The sequence below is a fragment of the Protopterus annectens genome, chromosome 14.part0, assembly GCF_019279795.1.
Source record: "Protopterus annectens isolate FY-2018-M chromosome 14.part0, PAN1.0, whole genome shotgun sequence".
NCBI lineage: Eukaryota > Metazoa > Chordata > Ceratodontiformes > Protopteridae > Protopterus > Protopterus annectens.
In genome coordinates this window covers 224189820-224205891 of record NC_056748.1, presented here as the reverse complement: position 1 = coordinate 224205891, position 16072 = coordinate 224189820, and the positions used below count along the sequence as shown (strand labels likewise).

Sequence of the window (16072 nt, the reverse complement as noted above, 5' to 3'; positions counted from 1 at the left end):
GCAGTAATAATCTTGGCCTGTGACAAGACATCATTTGCAAATCTGCAGTAAAGCAGGTTTATTAGCTATAGATAATATCACATCTTAGACACAGACCTTATAGTTACAGCTGGGTAGACAAAAATGTATCAAATTACAAAGGTCATGTGATTGTAAAAAACATCAGTTTGACCTAAATATAAAAATAGAATCATATTCAAATTGTGCCCAGAAATGAAAGCAGTGCTCCAAAATCTCTGCCTACTGAGATTTATTTTAGTTTGCCACACCTTTATGCAGTTCCTTTCTACCAACAGCAGAAAAAGATGAAGACACCCTGTGTTATACTTGGTACAGTCTCTGTCCTTAACAGAGACAAAGTGATCAAGAAGTAACTAAAACTTATAGGTTAATAGAATGTGTGTGTTAATACAGGGCTGACACAGAAGCGGGAAGGAGAGACACAGTAAATGTCAGTTGGTGTAGCATACAAAAACATTTTATCATAACTAAATTAGTCTGGACATTTACATTTTAAGAGTTGTTAAAAATGTATATAGCATAAGTAATGTTCATGCCACTTATCTCTTACTTGGCAAGACCTAGCAGTACAAAGAAATTGTCTTTAGGAACTGTAAATGATGTGGAAAAATAAATCACTTCAGCGTGCCACATACAGCACCAATGCCATAGTTACTGGTGTCTCTGAAATGTATACGTTTTATCAAGGCTTGCCATGCATAGGACCTAAAGCAGTCACACTTGCTGTTAGGCCAACCTAGTGACCTTAAATTATCTTTGAAGGATGTCCAAACAATGGGGGCAGCTGCACTAAGTACAAGGTATTAGGGACACAATTGGGACTGTAAGTGAGGTGATCAGTCCGTAAGGTTCTAAGGCGCTTAGGCAACTGGGAGTGAAAGCTATGTTGGAAGTCATTCAGCTCCCTCACCTCCTTCAATGGTACCAACTTGCACTCGCCCACAAACTAGTAAACCATCCACTAAAATTCCCATCCCTCCAGAATCTACTCCAACCCTACCTTACCAGCAGACCACTAAGATCCAGCAACAAAAACCTCCTACAGGTCACAAGAGCCAATAACTCTGCTGGAGAAGCATTATTCTCTTGCGCTATAGCATATTATGGAACTCCCTCCTACTCTCAATTACCTCAGTATCATCTTTCAGTCACTTCAAGCCTCTACTAAAAGCGCACCTAAAAACTTGCAGGATATGCCCTTGCAACTCCCCCTCTAATATCACCCAATCCACCTGCCCACTACCTCTCTCTACACCCTACTAAATACCTTTATTAAAGCAAGCTTGGTTGCCCATAAACCTAGCTACTTACTATACTATAAGAACTTCTTATTGCAACAATTATTAATGTCTGTTGCGTACCTCACAAACAACATTGATTCAGTTGTCTACTGATGAATTAAGTTCTACATCTATAACTATGTATCAACATTTGTCACTGTTTTAATCTTGTATTATGCTCTACAGCTGTAATAATTTCTGTAATTTTTTAAATGCTATGTTTCTCAAACTGTATAATGTCTGTAACATTTAAATATGGAGCTTTTCTCCCCAGGCCTCTGCTGAAAACGGACCTGCGTCCAGTCGGACTTTCCCGGTCAACAAATGTAAATAAATAAATAAATAAATTTAAGCAGCTCTGATGGGAGGGATGTGCTGATTGTGAGACTGTCCGAGGTACCATTTGACCTGTCTACAACTTTGACTTCCATTCCACAGAGACTAGACAGTGAGTGTGCAGTATAGTACAGTGTGTTAAAGCTATGAGTTTTTGACAAGCACCGTTTTGCGGACCTGATGTTTGCTCCAGGCTGCACTGCATACTCAGCAGTTGTTAAGAATGTTTCCTCTGTGAATTATGGTAGGCATTTGAGTATTTTGTTGATGTCTCTGCATTTAATTTTTATTTCTCAAAAATAAACTATTTTTGTGCCTTGTGGGTCTTACCTAGTTAAAAATCAACATTTTCTTGAACCAGGGTTTTCCAGAGACCAGTTCAAGAAAGAGTGCTGAGAAGATCTACAGATTTGTTATGTTTCAGAATGGATACAAGATTAATCCTAGTGGTTCCAATTTCCATGGAATAAATGGTGTACAAGATAATTGAATGTAATGCAAAGAATGAAGATCATAAATAGCTGTCTGCAAGACTGAAACAGTGCCAAACTATGTGGATATGTCTGCTGTATGATAAAGCACTCTTATCTTGACAAAAATGGATTCTGAAAACCAAGTTACTGTAAAGTAACATAGGATGCCATGCAGGCATATAAGCTAACAACAAGACAGAGCTTTATTGCACCTGTTTTATTTTGAAGAATGAGTTCAGTTCTGAAATAAAGATTTCCTTCACTTCATCATAGCTGCTACTTCAAATGAGCTAGAAGGAAACATATGCATTTTAGAACATGACAGTCTTAAGGAGGGTGGCTGTGCAGGACTGGGTGGAAAACAATGCAGAATGTGACCAAAGTGGAAGACTGACCAAAATGTATGGCTGCTTAGATTTGGTATGTGGACCTGGAAAGTAATATGCTTAATAAAAATCTAGGGAATGGTACATAGTTGGGGACGTGCCAGCACTGGAAATTGTACAGTATCTTTGGTAGTTCTGACACTATCTGGAGTAGTTCTTAACAGGTAAGCAAAAATTAGAGAGACAAAATAAGGAAATTGTAAGTAGGAGTGGAGGGTTACTGGCATGTGTAGAGCAGTAGTGCTTTCAATAGAAAGAATCGTATTCCTGTTTGTTTGCAGGTGTTGAACCTCCATTTGGGAGGTCTGTGTACATTTCTGGCAATGTGCCTCTGTAAAGCTTGTGATAGAGGTATTACTGAGGAAAGCAGTTAAAATGCCACGTGATTGGCCCCCATGACCCCCAGAGGAATATGAAGTGAAAAAAAGTTTTTAATGTGTATAACATAGAGGAAAAGGGAGAGTGAGAGAGTGACTGCATTACAAATGTTGAGCTATTTCTTGGAAAATAAAATTGAGCTAATTCTTAGAAAATAAAGTGCAAGAGTAGGATATCTTTAAAGATGTACAGCAGTGAGAGGATACATTCTGAAAAAGTTGGGAAACGTTGGTGCACATTAAGTGCAGATCGATGATTGGATTTGTAACGGATTCATATTTATGGATCTATAAAGCTACAGCTACAGCAGGAGATGACAGCTCCCGGTGTACTCTCTAGCCTACCTGATGAGCCTGGGCATCTTGAGGCAATGCTACATCTGCCTATTGTACACAGACAACCCTCTCCTCCTACCACCAAACACTAACACTTGTGAGAGATGCACTTATACAGCCAAACTAGAGGCAAAGCTCTCTCCAACCAAGACTGGAACTGACAGTCAAGAGGAGAAGGTAACAACTCGCAACACCCCACTCACTACACATAGACCAACTAAACCAAGACCTCCAAAACCCACACATAAAAACACCAAGACATATACGGAGGCTCTGATTAAAAATTTAAAACTGCATAGACCTCCATAAGCAACCTCCTCCCACCAACACACCCCAAACAACACTAGCCCACAAACTCAATGTGCCACACAACCACAACCCATAAGGTAAAACAACATACCCAACACACTAGTGATAGGCGACTCTATAGTCAGGCACACCGACGTCCCACTCACCAGGCTGGTCAAAGAGAAGGTTACTGTCTTGTCTGCTGCTTGTCGGGTACCAGAATCTGCCACATAACACATGCACTCAGGTCACTACAAGGCAAGTACAAATATGACTCTCATAGTCCATGTTGGTGTAAATGACCTGAGAAGTACCTCCCTGGACTACATGAAAAGAGACATGGAAGAGGTCTCCGATCTCGTAGCCCAGGCAGGTCTGACCCTAGCCCTGAGTAGCATCCTGCCTTCACCAAAAATGATACCACAGTACAAGGATAAGATGATCAACGTCAACAATTGGCTAAGCTTCTGGTTTCATTCAAAGGGGATCCAGTATCTGTCTGCCTGGGATGACATGCTTGACAGGCCACGATGCTTTGCCAGAGATGGCCTGCACCTGTCACCCCTGAGATTCAGGATATTGGCCAAGGCTGTTGTCGCCCCTATAGTGCCTTTTTTAGGCAAGGCTCAAAAAACAAACCCACCACCATAAGAACTACAGGTAACAAAAAACTGAGGGCAATGTTACTCAATGCTAGGAGTCTAAACCTCAAAATGCACTCACTTGAGGCACTCCTCAAAATGGAGAACATCGATATCTGTGCAGTGACTGAGACCTGGTTCAAGGCTCCCGAGAGCACTCCAGCACTACCAGGCTATAATTCATACCACAAGTTTCGGTCACAAAACCCAGACCGAAACACGAAGGGCGGAGGTGTGTCCATATTCATCAAGGACATCCACACCTCCAGGCTAGTTGCAAAACACGATGCCTCTGAAATCATCCAAGTGCAACTAACCCAGGGCAAAAATGCATTCCAAATTGTGGCTTGTTATAGATCCCCCACCATGACCCAGGACGCTCACTCCTCGTTCCTGGGAACACTGGAAAAAATGAGGGTCCAACCAAATACCATAATAATGGGCAATTTCAAGTACCCTAACATAAACTGGGAAAACTACTCTTGTACTAACCCCTTGCTAAACGATTGTTGGAATTTACAAACTGTAACACCCTGGATCAACTGGTCAACACCTCCACCAGGGGCAACAATATTCTGGACCTGATCATTACCAACATGGGTGGCTGATGCTCATCGCCCGAGATCAACTCCTCGCTTGTTAGATCAGACCATAAACTAATCATCCTAGATATTCACATCCCAACCCCCCCGCCCCCCACACAAGGAAACCATCATAAATTTTTTTTCCAAAGCGAACTTCATGCTACTCAAAACTGAGGTGACTAACTTTGCGACGCAGCTGCAGATGGATAACACAGTTATTACAGTCACGACTGCTGAATCCTACACAAATGCACTCTACAAGCACCTGCATGAGTGCATGGATCGTGCTATCCCCAATAAAACCAAGACGCTATCCTCCAAAAAAAGGAAGCCGATCTGGTGGTCCCCTGCCATTAACAAACTCTACAACAGAAGGAAAAAACTGTTGCAAAAGAGAGTAAAAACCCAGGTATGGAGGAACTCACAGACTGGCCTCAGTAAGAAACTAAGATCTCTCCTAAAATCCTCCAAAGCTAATTTTGAAAGAAAAATTGCCACAGATTCCAAAGACAACCAAAAGGCATTCCTTAGCTATGTCAAGAATCTCCATGGCAGCACCCAGATCTGCACCGAGCTACAACAAATCGGCACAAAATATACAGAGCCAACTGATATTGCCAACATATTGGCAAATAGGTTCAGTGCAAACTTTACTCCCCCCTCACTCCCCAAAGGGCTTATAACTATACCAGATGGTTGTAGAGCCCCAGCAATCACAAATACACAGGTAAAATTGGCAATCTCTAAAGCCAAAAACACAGCATCCATGGGACCGGACAACATCCCAGGCTGCGTCTTACACAAACTCCAAAATGAACTAGCCCCCCCCCCCACCTAAAATCCATGTTCAGTCACAGCCTCACCACAGGCTATGTGCCCACAGAATGGTGCACAGCAACAGTCATCCCACTCCACAAAGGAGGAACCACCACAGACCCCAGGAACTATAGACCTATTAGTCTGACAAGCCTGGTCTGCAAGACCATGGAGTGTTATGGAACTCATAAACAAAAACATTGGTAACCTCCAAACTCTGGATTCTACCCAATTCGGATTTATAAAAGGTAGGTCATGTCTCCTAAACCTGGTAGACTTCTTTGAGACAGTTGCTAAGGTCATAGACGAGGGCAAGGTGGTCCACACAGCTTAGCTGGACCTCGCTAAAGCCTTTGACACTATCCCTCATACAGGAATCATAGATAAACTCATCAACCTAAACATAAACCCTTACGTCACGAGATGGGTGGCCAACTGGCTGATGGACAGAACCCACATGGTAAAAGTTGCAGACTCCAGATCCGACTCCAAACCAGTGACAAGTGGAGTACCCCAGGATTCGGTCTTGGGACCCCTTCTGTTCGCTATATACTTCTCTGAAGTGCAAGCAAACACCAAGGGTCTAGGGCTAACCAAGTTCACAGATTACTGCAAACTGGGTGCCATTATCGATTCCCCTGCCGACGTTGACATCCTGCAAAAGGGCCTCATCGAGACAGACACCTGGTGTCAAAATCATGGCCTCAAACTAAATGCCAAAAAGTGCATTGTTATCCCCTTTGGTAAAAACATGATACCCGCGTATTACCAAATAGGGGGAAGTTCACTTAACACAGAAAGTGTGATAAGAGACCTTGGGACCCAAGTGCATAGTAACCTCTCTTTTGATAACTACATTACCACAGTGGTCAGAAAATCTTTCTACGTGGCCCACTTAATCACAAAAGGGTTCACATCTAGAAATAAGGACGTCATCATTCCCATCTACTCATCACTTATCAGACCCCTCATTGAATACAATTCCCCATTTGGGATGTACCTCACAAGACACCTACAACAACTTGAAAGGCCCCAAATGTACCTCACCAAGAGGATTGCTGGGCTCAAACAATTGCCCTATGCCGATCAGCTCAAGAAACTCCAACTCTACTCGGTCGCATACCGCTTACCCCGAGGAGACCTCTGTCTGACATACAAAGCTATGTCAAACCTGGAATTGTTGGGCATGCTCCACTTCAAGAAATCCCAATCTCCCTAAACTACACGCTCTAGGGACCTAAACCTCACCACAACAATAAATAGGACATGCTGGAGGGATAGATTCTTGTCCCAGAGACTTCACATGCTCTGGAACAAAATTCCCATCCACATCAAGCAGAGCTCATCATTAGCACTATTCAAGAAAACCCCGGATAAGTGGACGGGTGATAGGAAATTCACCCCTGGGATTATGTCTGGGGCACTGCTCGATAAAGGGGCAGGAATTTAAAAATTACATGGGTGGCGAAAGCCAATACACTGTTGGCTAGGCTTGCTGTAGCCCTTGGGCCGATAGCCTAGTACCTACCTATGAACCTATGAGGGCTGCATTAGGACTGATATGCTTAGCTGAGTGCTTGGCAGAAGTTTACAGTACTATTCATTATTATTGAAATAAGAGGTTGGTAACACAGATTTAAGCATTGATATCTTTGCTGATAGATTCCTGCTGAGGTATCGAAATGTTAAAGTTTATTCATTAGGTTTTTACTTATTCTTTGACTGTCAATTCATTTTTTTAGTGTATATCAGTAAATTTGTATGAGAAGTTGTATAGTTGCAGACTCATATGAGATAATGATGGGTTCACATTTACAAGAAGATGGAAATTAAATTTTCAGTTAGATTGTTTTGTAATCATTTATGTTTGTTGTACTTTTAAGATTGCTATAAGGTTTACCTTGGATCAGAGTGAGGACCCACTGACAGTAGACCTTTTTACCCTTTAGAGGGATCATAGTGTGATCTGTTCAAGTCCACTGTACTATTTATTTGGTATCTTATTCAATACTGTTGTCTGTCTGTGGTTAGTTTGGTTGGTATTGCAGAGCAAGTTATGGGTTAAATTATTTGAAAATAAATGCACTTTTCTGAGAGTGACACAGTAATGCTGCTTATTTTAGGCCATTTCTAGTTACTTGAGAAAGGCTTTTTTTAACCTGGCCAGTCCTAACAGCTTGAAAGAAAAAGTTCTAAGATGTGGACAAGTCTGATAGTGGTATCATTTGTAAGGTGTTGTCTCTCATCTGTTGTAGGAAATAGGAATTACTTTAGGAGGTTAGTACTTAAGCCCTGCTATGTTGGCTATTGGCATGCAGTAAAATGAATGGCAGATTTGGGGATTTTTTTCATGAGATGGATTTGATTTTTTTTTTTGCCATAATTTTTGAATGCCTAAAGAATGTGTTGCCTAGTCATCACATAGGAACCCTCTTACCAAAATGCAACAGTCCATCTTCCTTTCTACAAAGTGTGCATGGATTTCTTATTTTATCAAGTATTTTAGGTTTTCCAAACCTTGTCCTTTTTCTCTAAGGCTGGATTTGAAACCCCAGATAAGCTACTTTTCACCTAGTGCCTGTGAGTCCCCTAGTGGTGGTTGGGAAGATGCCATATTGTATACCATTGAGTGACCTGTTCTAAAGAACATGTACCACATTCACCTTTTGGGTTTCAGAAACTTGGCATCAAGTAATATTAGTTAACTTTTCTAAGAGCACGCTTAATGGAGAGGTAAGTATGCTGGTAATTATGGCAGTGTTAGGTTTAACAGACTTTAAGGACTGTCCTGTCAAGTGACAGTTCTGTCCAGGATGGAGTGATTGTCAGTGAAGAAGTTATAGCTGGTTTATTCATTATCCATTTGATACACACCAAAGTCAGTGAGTTTAAAATTAAAATTAAATGGGGCTGATGTTCACAGATCTAGATGAAGTTAAAATGCCCACAAATACAAGTTTTTATATATTTATTTATTTTCATGGTGGTGTAAACCTTGGTTCAAGATGATTGTCACTGTTGAAAGTGACACCCCAACCTCATGTGCAAAATGGGAAAAAGGGGTTGAGGATGGATGGATGGATTTATTTATTTTTTATTTCTTTCTATGCAAATATGGGATGTTTTTGTTTAAGATTCCTTCTGGTTGTAATATACAAACTATTGCTGTGAAGAGCTGTGTATGCTTTCCAGTTTTAATCTTAAAGCAAATTTGAGTTAGGCATTGGTAGTTGCAGCATTTATCTATTTTTATTTGTTAACCAGGTAGGTGGGGTAGTCTAGTGATCATTTTCAACAACAGCAACCCAGGTAAAGAGCAGAGTTACAAACATAGGAGAACAGAAGAAACTGGACATTTTTCTGTCAAAACATGGGATAATGCTCAGTCACAAAGAGAATTTCATAATTAGTATTTCATTTAAGCATAGGCACTGACAAGAGGTGAGCTATTTTCAGTTAACACTGAGTTACATAGTTGCATTATTCAGGAATCTGTGTTTTAATTTTAAACAACACAGTGACTAAGAACCTTACTGAATATGTCAAGTATGAGAGAAAAACACTTAAGTATGTGTACTTTGACAATATTTTATAATGTGCAAGATTCAACCCATTAGGAAGATCAAAGATGGAGAAAGAGAGAGAAAAAAACAAATATTATATATATTTGCAAGCAAACAAATGTAAGTGAATGCTAACATGTAGTGATTTCTTTCTTAACAAAAGCACCAGTCCGTCTGTCCTGGAGCCTAGTAAATCATTTCTGAAGTGATGGTGATTATGCTTTAGCCAGTCAGCCTGGATTTCGGCTGTGATTTGGAGTGCTGGTTTCAACTGATATGAGAGTATAGGTATTGTATATGTAAAAATCACATCAAGTTAATGTAGTAATATATATTGGAATTTATACATTTACTTGCTGATTTACCATTCTGTTACATTTCTGTAATTTTAGTGATCATACTTTGTTTCATTGTACTGTTGTTTTACTTGTATTTTGCATTTTATGTGCTTTATGCATGCAGGCTGAGACTGAAAGTGGTCTATTGAGGCAAGTGCTGTGGGTTGGTAAACATATCCAAATGAAAATAGATTATACATATAGGAACACAGCTGATATTGTGAGATTTTTACTAACAATCTGATTGTATGAGTATTGGTAACTGGTCATGCTTGAATGCCTTATGAGTTTTAGTAGGAGAATGTTATTTTACTGGTAGCTGGTTCGCACGCTTTAGAGTTAAAAGTGATGTTCATTCAGCAAGAGGAAAATAAGCTGACAGATCCTGTTGGAAGTTTTGCAGTTCAGAGGGACTTTTCTCTGAAGGAGGGGACCATTATCCTACATAGGACTGGAAAAGTATTCTTTCCTGTAGTGGCTTCTGTCTTCAGGAGTGAGAAACTTGAATATTTTGCAACAGTTGTAAAGGGCTGAGTTAATTTTTACTTTTATGATATTTTTGTGTATTGTCCTACAGAATAATCTGGGGTTATCTGAAGGTAAATACTTTCTCACTTGTTGGATTATTAGAGTGTTGTACAGAAGAGAAACAGCCAAAGTGGGTGTTTTTTTAAGACTTTGCTGAGTGTCAAAAAATATACCTTTAGCTTTCATAACATTCAGTAAGTTGCCTGGATTGCAGACAAATGGAAAGTTGATAAGCTGTATCACCGCAGTCGCTATAACCACTGTAATTGTATCAGTTGTAAGTAGTCGTGGTATTTTCATGTGAGGTTTGCAGTTTTTATTGTCTATTTTAGTAACTAGGTCTCTCTTGTCTCTTTTTGTTTTGAAGCTCATTCGTATTGCTTAACCATATAAAGTGTGCTGTGCTTTTATTTTTCTTGAGTGTTCACTCTACTGGAGAAATGCCTCTTTCCCTAATTTACAGTGCCTGCAGATTTGATTATAGTAAATAGGAGTGGACTGGGGCACAGCTTTTCTTAACAGAAAACAAGCACAAAAATTGAATGAATGAATGAATGAATGAATAAACAAACTGCATTGTCTTCATCTTTAGATATTTATGTTTTGTTGCCCGTGTTGTTTATGGAGTGCTCTGTAAATTGTTTGACTTTTGGTGTGGTTGTCTCAAAGTTAACTTGGAATGCTTTTGCTCAGTTGCCCTAGGCCTAGTAGCATGTCTGTGGTTCTAGAAGGCCATGCAGCTTACTTGTGGAATTAGAACAGAGCTGAGAAAATCTGGTTAAGTTTCTGCAGATATACAGGATGATAATTAGGTCTCCAATCGTAACCAATTTATTACATGTTTGAGACATGGATGCCAGAAAATTAACCTTGACAGTGGAGTGAAGTGAAACTTGAGAGATGAATCTTACCATCCATGATGAGAACACATAACGAGAGTTATGATTGGAAAGACACGATCATAATTCTTTGTAGTACATGGATCTTTATCTGTTCCATCTGGTGCTAGTTAAAGAACCAAAGAAAAGAAGTGCAAAATGCTTTGCTGGCCTTCAAAGCTGTAAAGCACTTAGCGAGCACGGTCAAGGCAGCTTAAAACAGCTTACCTCAGGGAACGAAAGTCAGAGAGAGATTACTGGCATAGACAACAGACAAAACTGTTTTAAATTATGTTGATGTTTGCTGGCCATTCTGGCAGGTCTTACTGCCTAGCATGAGACCTTAACAGCACTTAGGGAAGTGTTTAACAATTAAGATCAGGTCGTGCTCTACGAAAGTGCTTAACTTGTTTGTCTTTTTCCCAGTACTAGAATTTAATCATGATCAATGCTCCATGTACTACATATGTTTTCAGAATACACAGGGTTCTGTCTTTTAATAAGAATTCTGCAGACACAGCTGTGACTCATGGAACTTATTTATTATTAATTAATTTTTGTTTATACCAAGTAGGTGGCCTGATCCTAGGACTGTTTCCAGCTTTGAGTAAGGTAACATGGCATTCGCAAATGAAAATTAAAGTAACATAAAACAGATACGGTACAATAATTAAAATAAAATGAATGAAGCAGAATAGTACATTATATTATACTATAAGGGAAGACAACACAAGGTGCAGTCAGGCTATAATCACGTTAAAAATCAAAATAAAAAGACATACTTGGGAAATGTGAAAAAGTGAACTGCAGAAGTATATAATAGGCAGCACAGAAACGATATTATAGATGGCAAGAGAGTAAGGAACTGAGACAATTAATGTGGGTAGATCTGTTGGCAAATAGAAATTACAAATGAAAAATGAAGAAGCTAAAAAGAGAGGGGAACTAGTAGAATAAAAGCATGACTAGCATGATGGAGTGATATATATATATATATTATTTATTGAGGTAAACATTAGGAAACATCAGGTTCAATGTTGAATGATGCTTGAGTATTTAAGATATGGGTAAAAATATACATGCTAACCAGTGTCTTTGAAAATTTACATTTATTGTCTTTAATTAATGGTACTTTGTGGATTTTCCCAAAAGTGATAATGTTGATACATTGTCTGATTACCCAAGGTAAGTTGTTTTAGGAAGCATGGCTATTTTGGAAAATGCTTTCTATGAATTATTAATGAACGCATGTGTGTGGGGGGGATCCCCAGTGGTTGGGTTCCTAAATCATCTCTCAAAGAAGAATAAGAACTGGAATTTGACATACATTTGTTCTATAAAGATGAGTTGTGTCTGTCATATAAAAGGTTAAACATCACCGTTTAACAAAATGTGGCACTGGCTGTAATTGGCAACCATTTGTTTGTTTGAATTGTATAGCAATGATGCTTGTTGCTGGGGAGAGGGAGGTTGATGAATGTTAAAACTTTGTTTTCAGTGATCTGCAGAGTGTAAGTGTTTAATGGGAAGAGAAGAGCAGTTAGAAGCAGACCACACGCAGTCGCACTTCCTGTTAATGGGGATAGCAGTCGGATCATTTCTAAACTGTTTTACTTGTTATTTTATGACTGTATCTACTTGGAGATCATCATGGCAGTGAAAAGCGGGTGTTCTTTTCGTAAAGTTCCTGCATATCATTATTGTTTTTACTTGTAGTAACAAGGTACCACAAGGGTAGATAGCAAGTATTAGCATTTTGTAGTCCTTTATAGTCTTTGCGGAGTACCAGGTGTCATTACTTCACACTTTATGTTATTAACTATTAACTTTTTATTTAACCAGCTCTAAACTGATGTGAATTTGTCTTGTAAAATTTTCATCAGAGTTTCATAAGTTTTTTCAGTCCTTGTTATGACTATGACATTAGTGTAAAGTAAATAGTTAAGATTAGGTAAATTCCATAGCATTATTGTTTATAAAGAACAGAGCAGAGAATCAATTACAGAACCCAGAATACCTTTTGTAATATCTACTGCTTCAGTTGTACTGTTGTGACTTACTGCTATAAATGTTCTGTCAGAGAGGTATTGCTCAATCCATTCTGATAATCATCAGACAAGATACATTGTCTACATTTTTTCTGAACTTTAGAGGGTTGCCTGCTGCATCAAAGCCTTTTTTCAGATCAAAAAATATACTTGTAATCATACCATTGTCTGCGCCTGTATATGACTGAGCCATTAAAGAGAATAGAGCTGTTACGGTAATGTTGTTAGGTCTAAAACCGTGTTTATCTCTCAGAATGTCAGTTATTGACATAATTAAGTGTCTGCATATATACAACTTTTTCTAGAATTTTTGCAAGAGGACACATTTTAGCAATAGTCCTGAAGTCATTGGTAGAAGAAGGTGAGACAATTAGCTAATGGTAAATGGTAGCGGGAATGTTTTTGTTGTAAAAATGAGATTATAAATATAAGTAAGTGGTTTACAGAGTATGTCACTGCCTGTATTTAGTATTTTATGATGAATTATATGATAGTCACAGTTGTTCAGTAACAAGTCTCACTATGCAGTTTTTGAAAGGTGTACAGGACAGTGCCCCTCTGCAGGCTAAAGAGATCCTGAGAGTAGCTGTTTGTGAAATGTTCGTATGTTCCTCATGGAGTTTGGATTAATTCAGAGCTTGACCTGTTATTAGGGGTGCATTTATATAGGTAAAGATAAACCCACTGATTATGTTTAAGCCTGTAAAGCAAGAATATTTTAAATTTAAGAAGTTCTTCATTTTAAAATATTATAAATGCATAAATATGTTGCATTAGACTAATAATTCTGTTACTGCATTAGGATATTTGAGAGGCTGTACTTTATATGGGTTTGTTTGACCCTTCCTCTGGGGTAGACACTCCCTATTTTACCTTGTCCTTCGTTCCTACTTATGCTCAGATCTAAGCATAATCTGTGCTGTGATTTGCTTTCTTGTTTAATAAGGTATCCATGAATGGAGGTAAATGACAGATAAGAATATGGAAAAGGCAGATAGGGTATTCATAGGTTCATAGGTAGGTACTAGGCTATCGGCCCTAGGGCCCATACAAGCCTAGCCAAAAAATGTACCCTGGCTTTCGCCACCCAAGAACATTACTTTCCTGTGCCCCTGTCGAGCAGAGCCAAAGAATATTTTACACCCGTTCTTGAAAAAACAGCTTTGTTGGGTTAGTCCTACATCTCATAACTTGACAAAGTATCAGTCATTTAAGTTTCTTGCAAATCTAAATGAAACTGTAATTATTTAAAATCTGATGTCATTCATGCAAGCCTTTTATATGGGGTTTGAAGCAGTAGTTTCAAACTTTATATGCATAATGCAGGTTTAAAGGTTAAAAGTTCAAACCATATTTTTGAATTGGCAAGCAAAAATAGTACTAAAGAAAGAATGAGGTCATTGCTAATTTTGGGCTTGAATGATTGAGATAATGTTTGGATCTTTATTTAAGTACTTCTATAGACTTGACTGAGTGAAGTAATATTTGGGTTTTTATTTAATCTCTTTAGGGAGTGCTGCTCCAGGCCCTGTGCCAGAAGGGGTCATACGTCTCTACAGTATGAGGTTCTGCCCATTTGCACAGCGCACAAGGCTGGTTCTGGAAGCTAAAGGAATCAAGTAAGTCTCAATGTCTGTTATGGTCCTTATTACTCGGTATATTCAGTGTTTGGGGTTCTATGTCAATACTTTTTCTTTTTTTGTATTGTTGGTAGCTATTTGTTTAAGGTATACATTTTGTAGGTACGTTCATAGTCGTAGGAATCCGTATAAATTAATTGCACTAGCCCCTTGCCACAGTTACTGCAAGAAGGTTATTCTATGGGTATTTCACTTTTTATGAAAGAATGTCTGTCCTTATGTCTCAGTTATTATGAAAGAATGTCTGTCCTTATGTCTTGTCACTGAAATTTAGTAAATAAGCAAATTGCTGTCTCACCATGATTCTAGTTGCATTGTGGTTTCGGTTGTAGTTCTTCTAATCTGAGTCATAACTTTTATATATAATTCTTGTATAGAGAACTTCCAGTTGAGAAAATGTTCTCTCATTTATTATAGTTTAAATGGGACATTTTCAAACAATTTATCTTTCTGTACTTTTTTAAAACCCCTTATAGGCAGGGACACTGATTTTCTGTTAAAAAATTAAATACCAGTTTCATGAGATGAAATCTGGGAATTATTCACAGAGCTTTTCACAGTAACTTTCAGCTATTACTATAGTTCTGCTGTAATATGCAAAATTAAAAAAAAAAAGTATTCTAAGCACAGAACAACATAGCTAATTGCCAAACAAGTAGTCACACTTATCCCAGCAACCTACAGGAAAACCTTTGGTGACCACAAAAATTAAAGGCCAGCCAAGAACTCAACGTTGTGGTTTCATAGCATTTTGCTTTGCTTGATCACAGATGCTGTACAGATACCTAGCAAGGTGTAGTATAGGTCAGTACAAAGATGCATTGCCAGCAGCATTCAGGCAGTGGCAGGAGAAGCCCCTACTAAACAGCATATATATAGCATAACATGCACAGTAGTGTACCTGTATGGAGACTGGTATTGCTAGTAATGTCTGTTGACATGCACAGTAGTGTACCCATATGGAGACTGGTATTGCTGGTAATGTCTGTTGGCTGTGGCAGGGATCAGGAGTTAGGACCCGCAAAAGTCACACCTGATGGCTGCCTGGATCAAAGTTTCCTGTGGGTGTTTCTCACCCTGCAGGGCAATGAGTGGGCAGAGCAGCTCTCACTCCACAGAGAAACAAATAGATCAGTTTGTTGTAGGATAACTGATTGGCAGGTAATGTGAGAAATAAATAGAATAAAAAATAAATAGGTGTAAACCATAATGGTCGTAGTCTCCACATTATGCAATTTCAGATCCCTCATGCAATAAGGCATCCTAAGTTTAATATCAAACAGTACATCAGTCATGCAGTGCATCATCAAGCAAGGAAAGGGAGCAACACTTTTAATTGCTTTGCAGGATGGCAGCGATAGCATGGGAAATGTCCTCAATGCATGGATTTCATCTTCAAGCTGCTTACATTCCGTTTTACCAGAACTCACTAGAAGACCACCTGATCAGATCCCTCACAAGCCTAAGTGAATAGTAGCTGGACAAGAATGTTTTTTATCCTTTATCAGGAAGGAGACCTGGTTCACTCAGAGTTTAAGA

At 38.9% G+C, this 16072-nt stretch overlaps 1 protein-coding gene across 1 annotated transcript in view; it reads left to right on the top strand.

The window, feature by feature from the left end:
- Nucleotides 1–16072, top strand: part of GSTO1 (glutathione S-transferase omega 1) — a 561581-nt gene that overhangs the window by 138157 nt on the left and 407352 nt on the right. The window contains exon 2 of the mRNA XM_044055949.1: nt 14404–14512. Coding sequence (XP_043911884.1) covers nt 14404–14512 — 109 coding nt within the window. The remainder of the gene's footprint in view (nt 1–14403; nt 14513–16072) is intronic.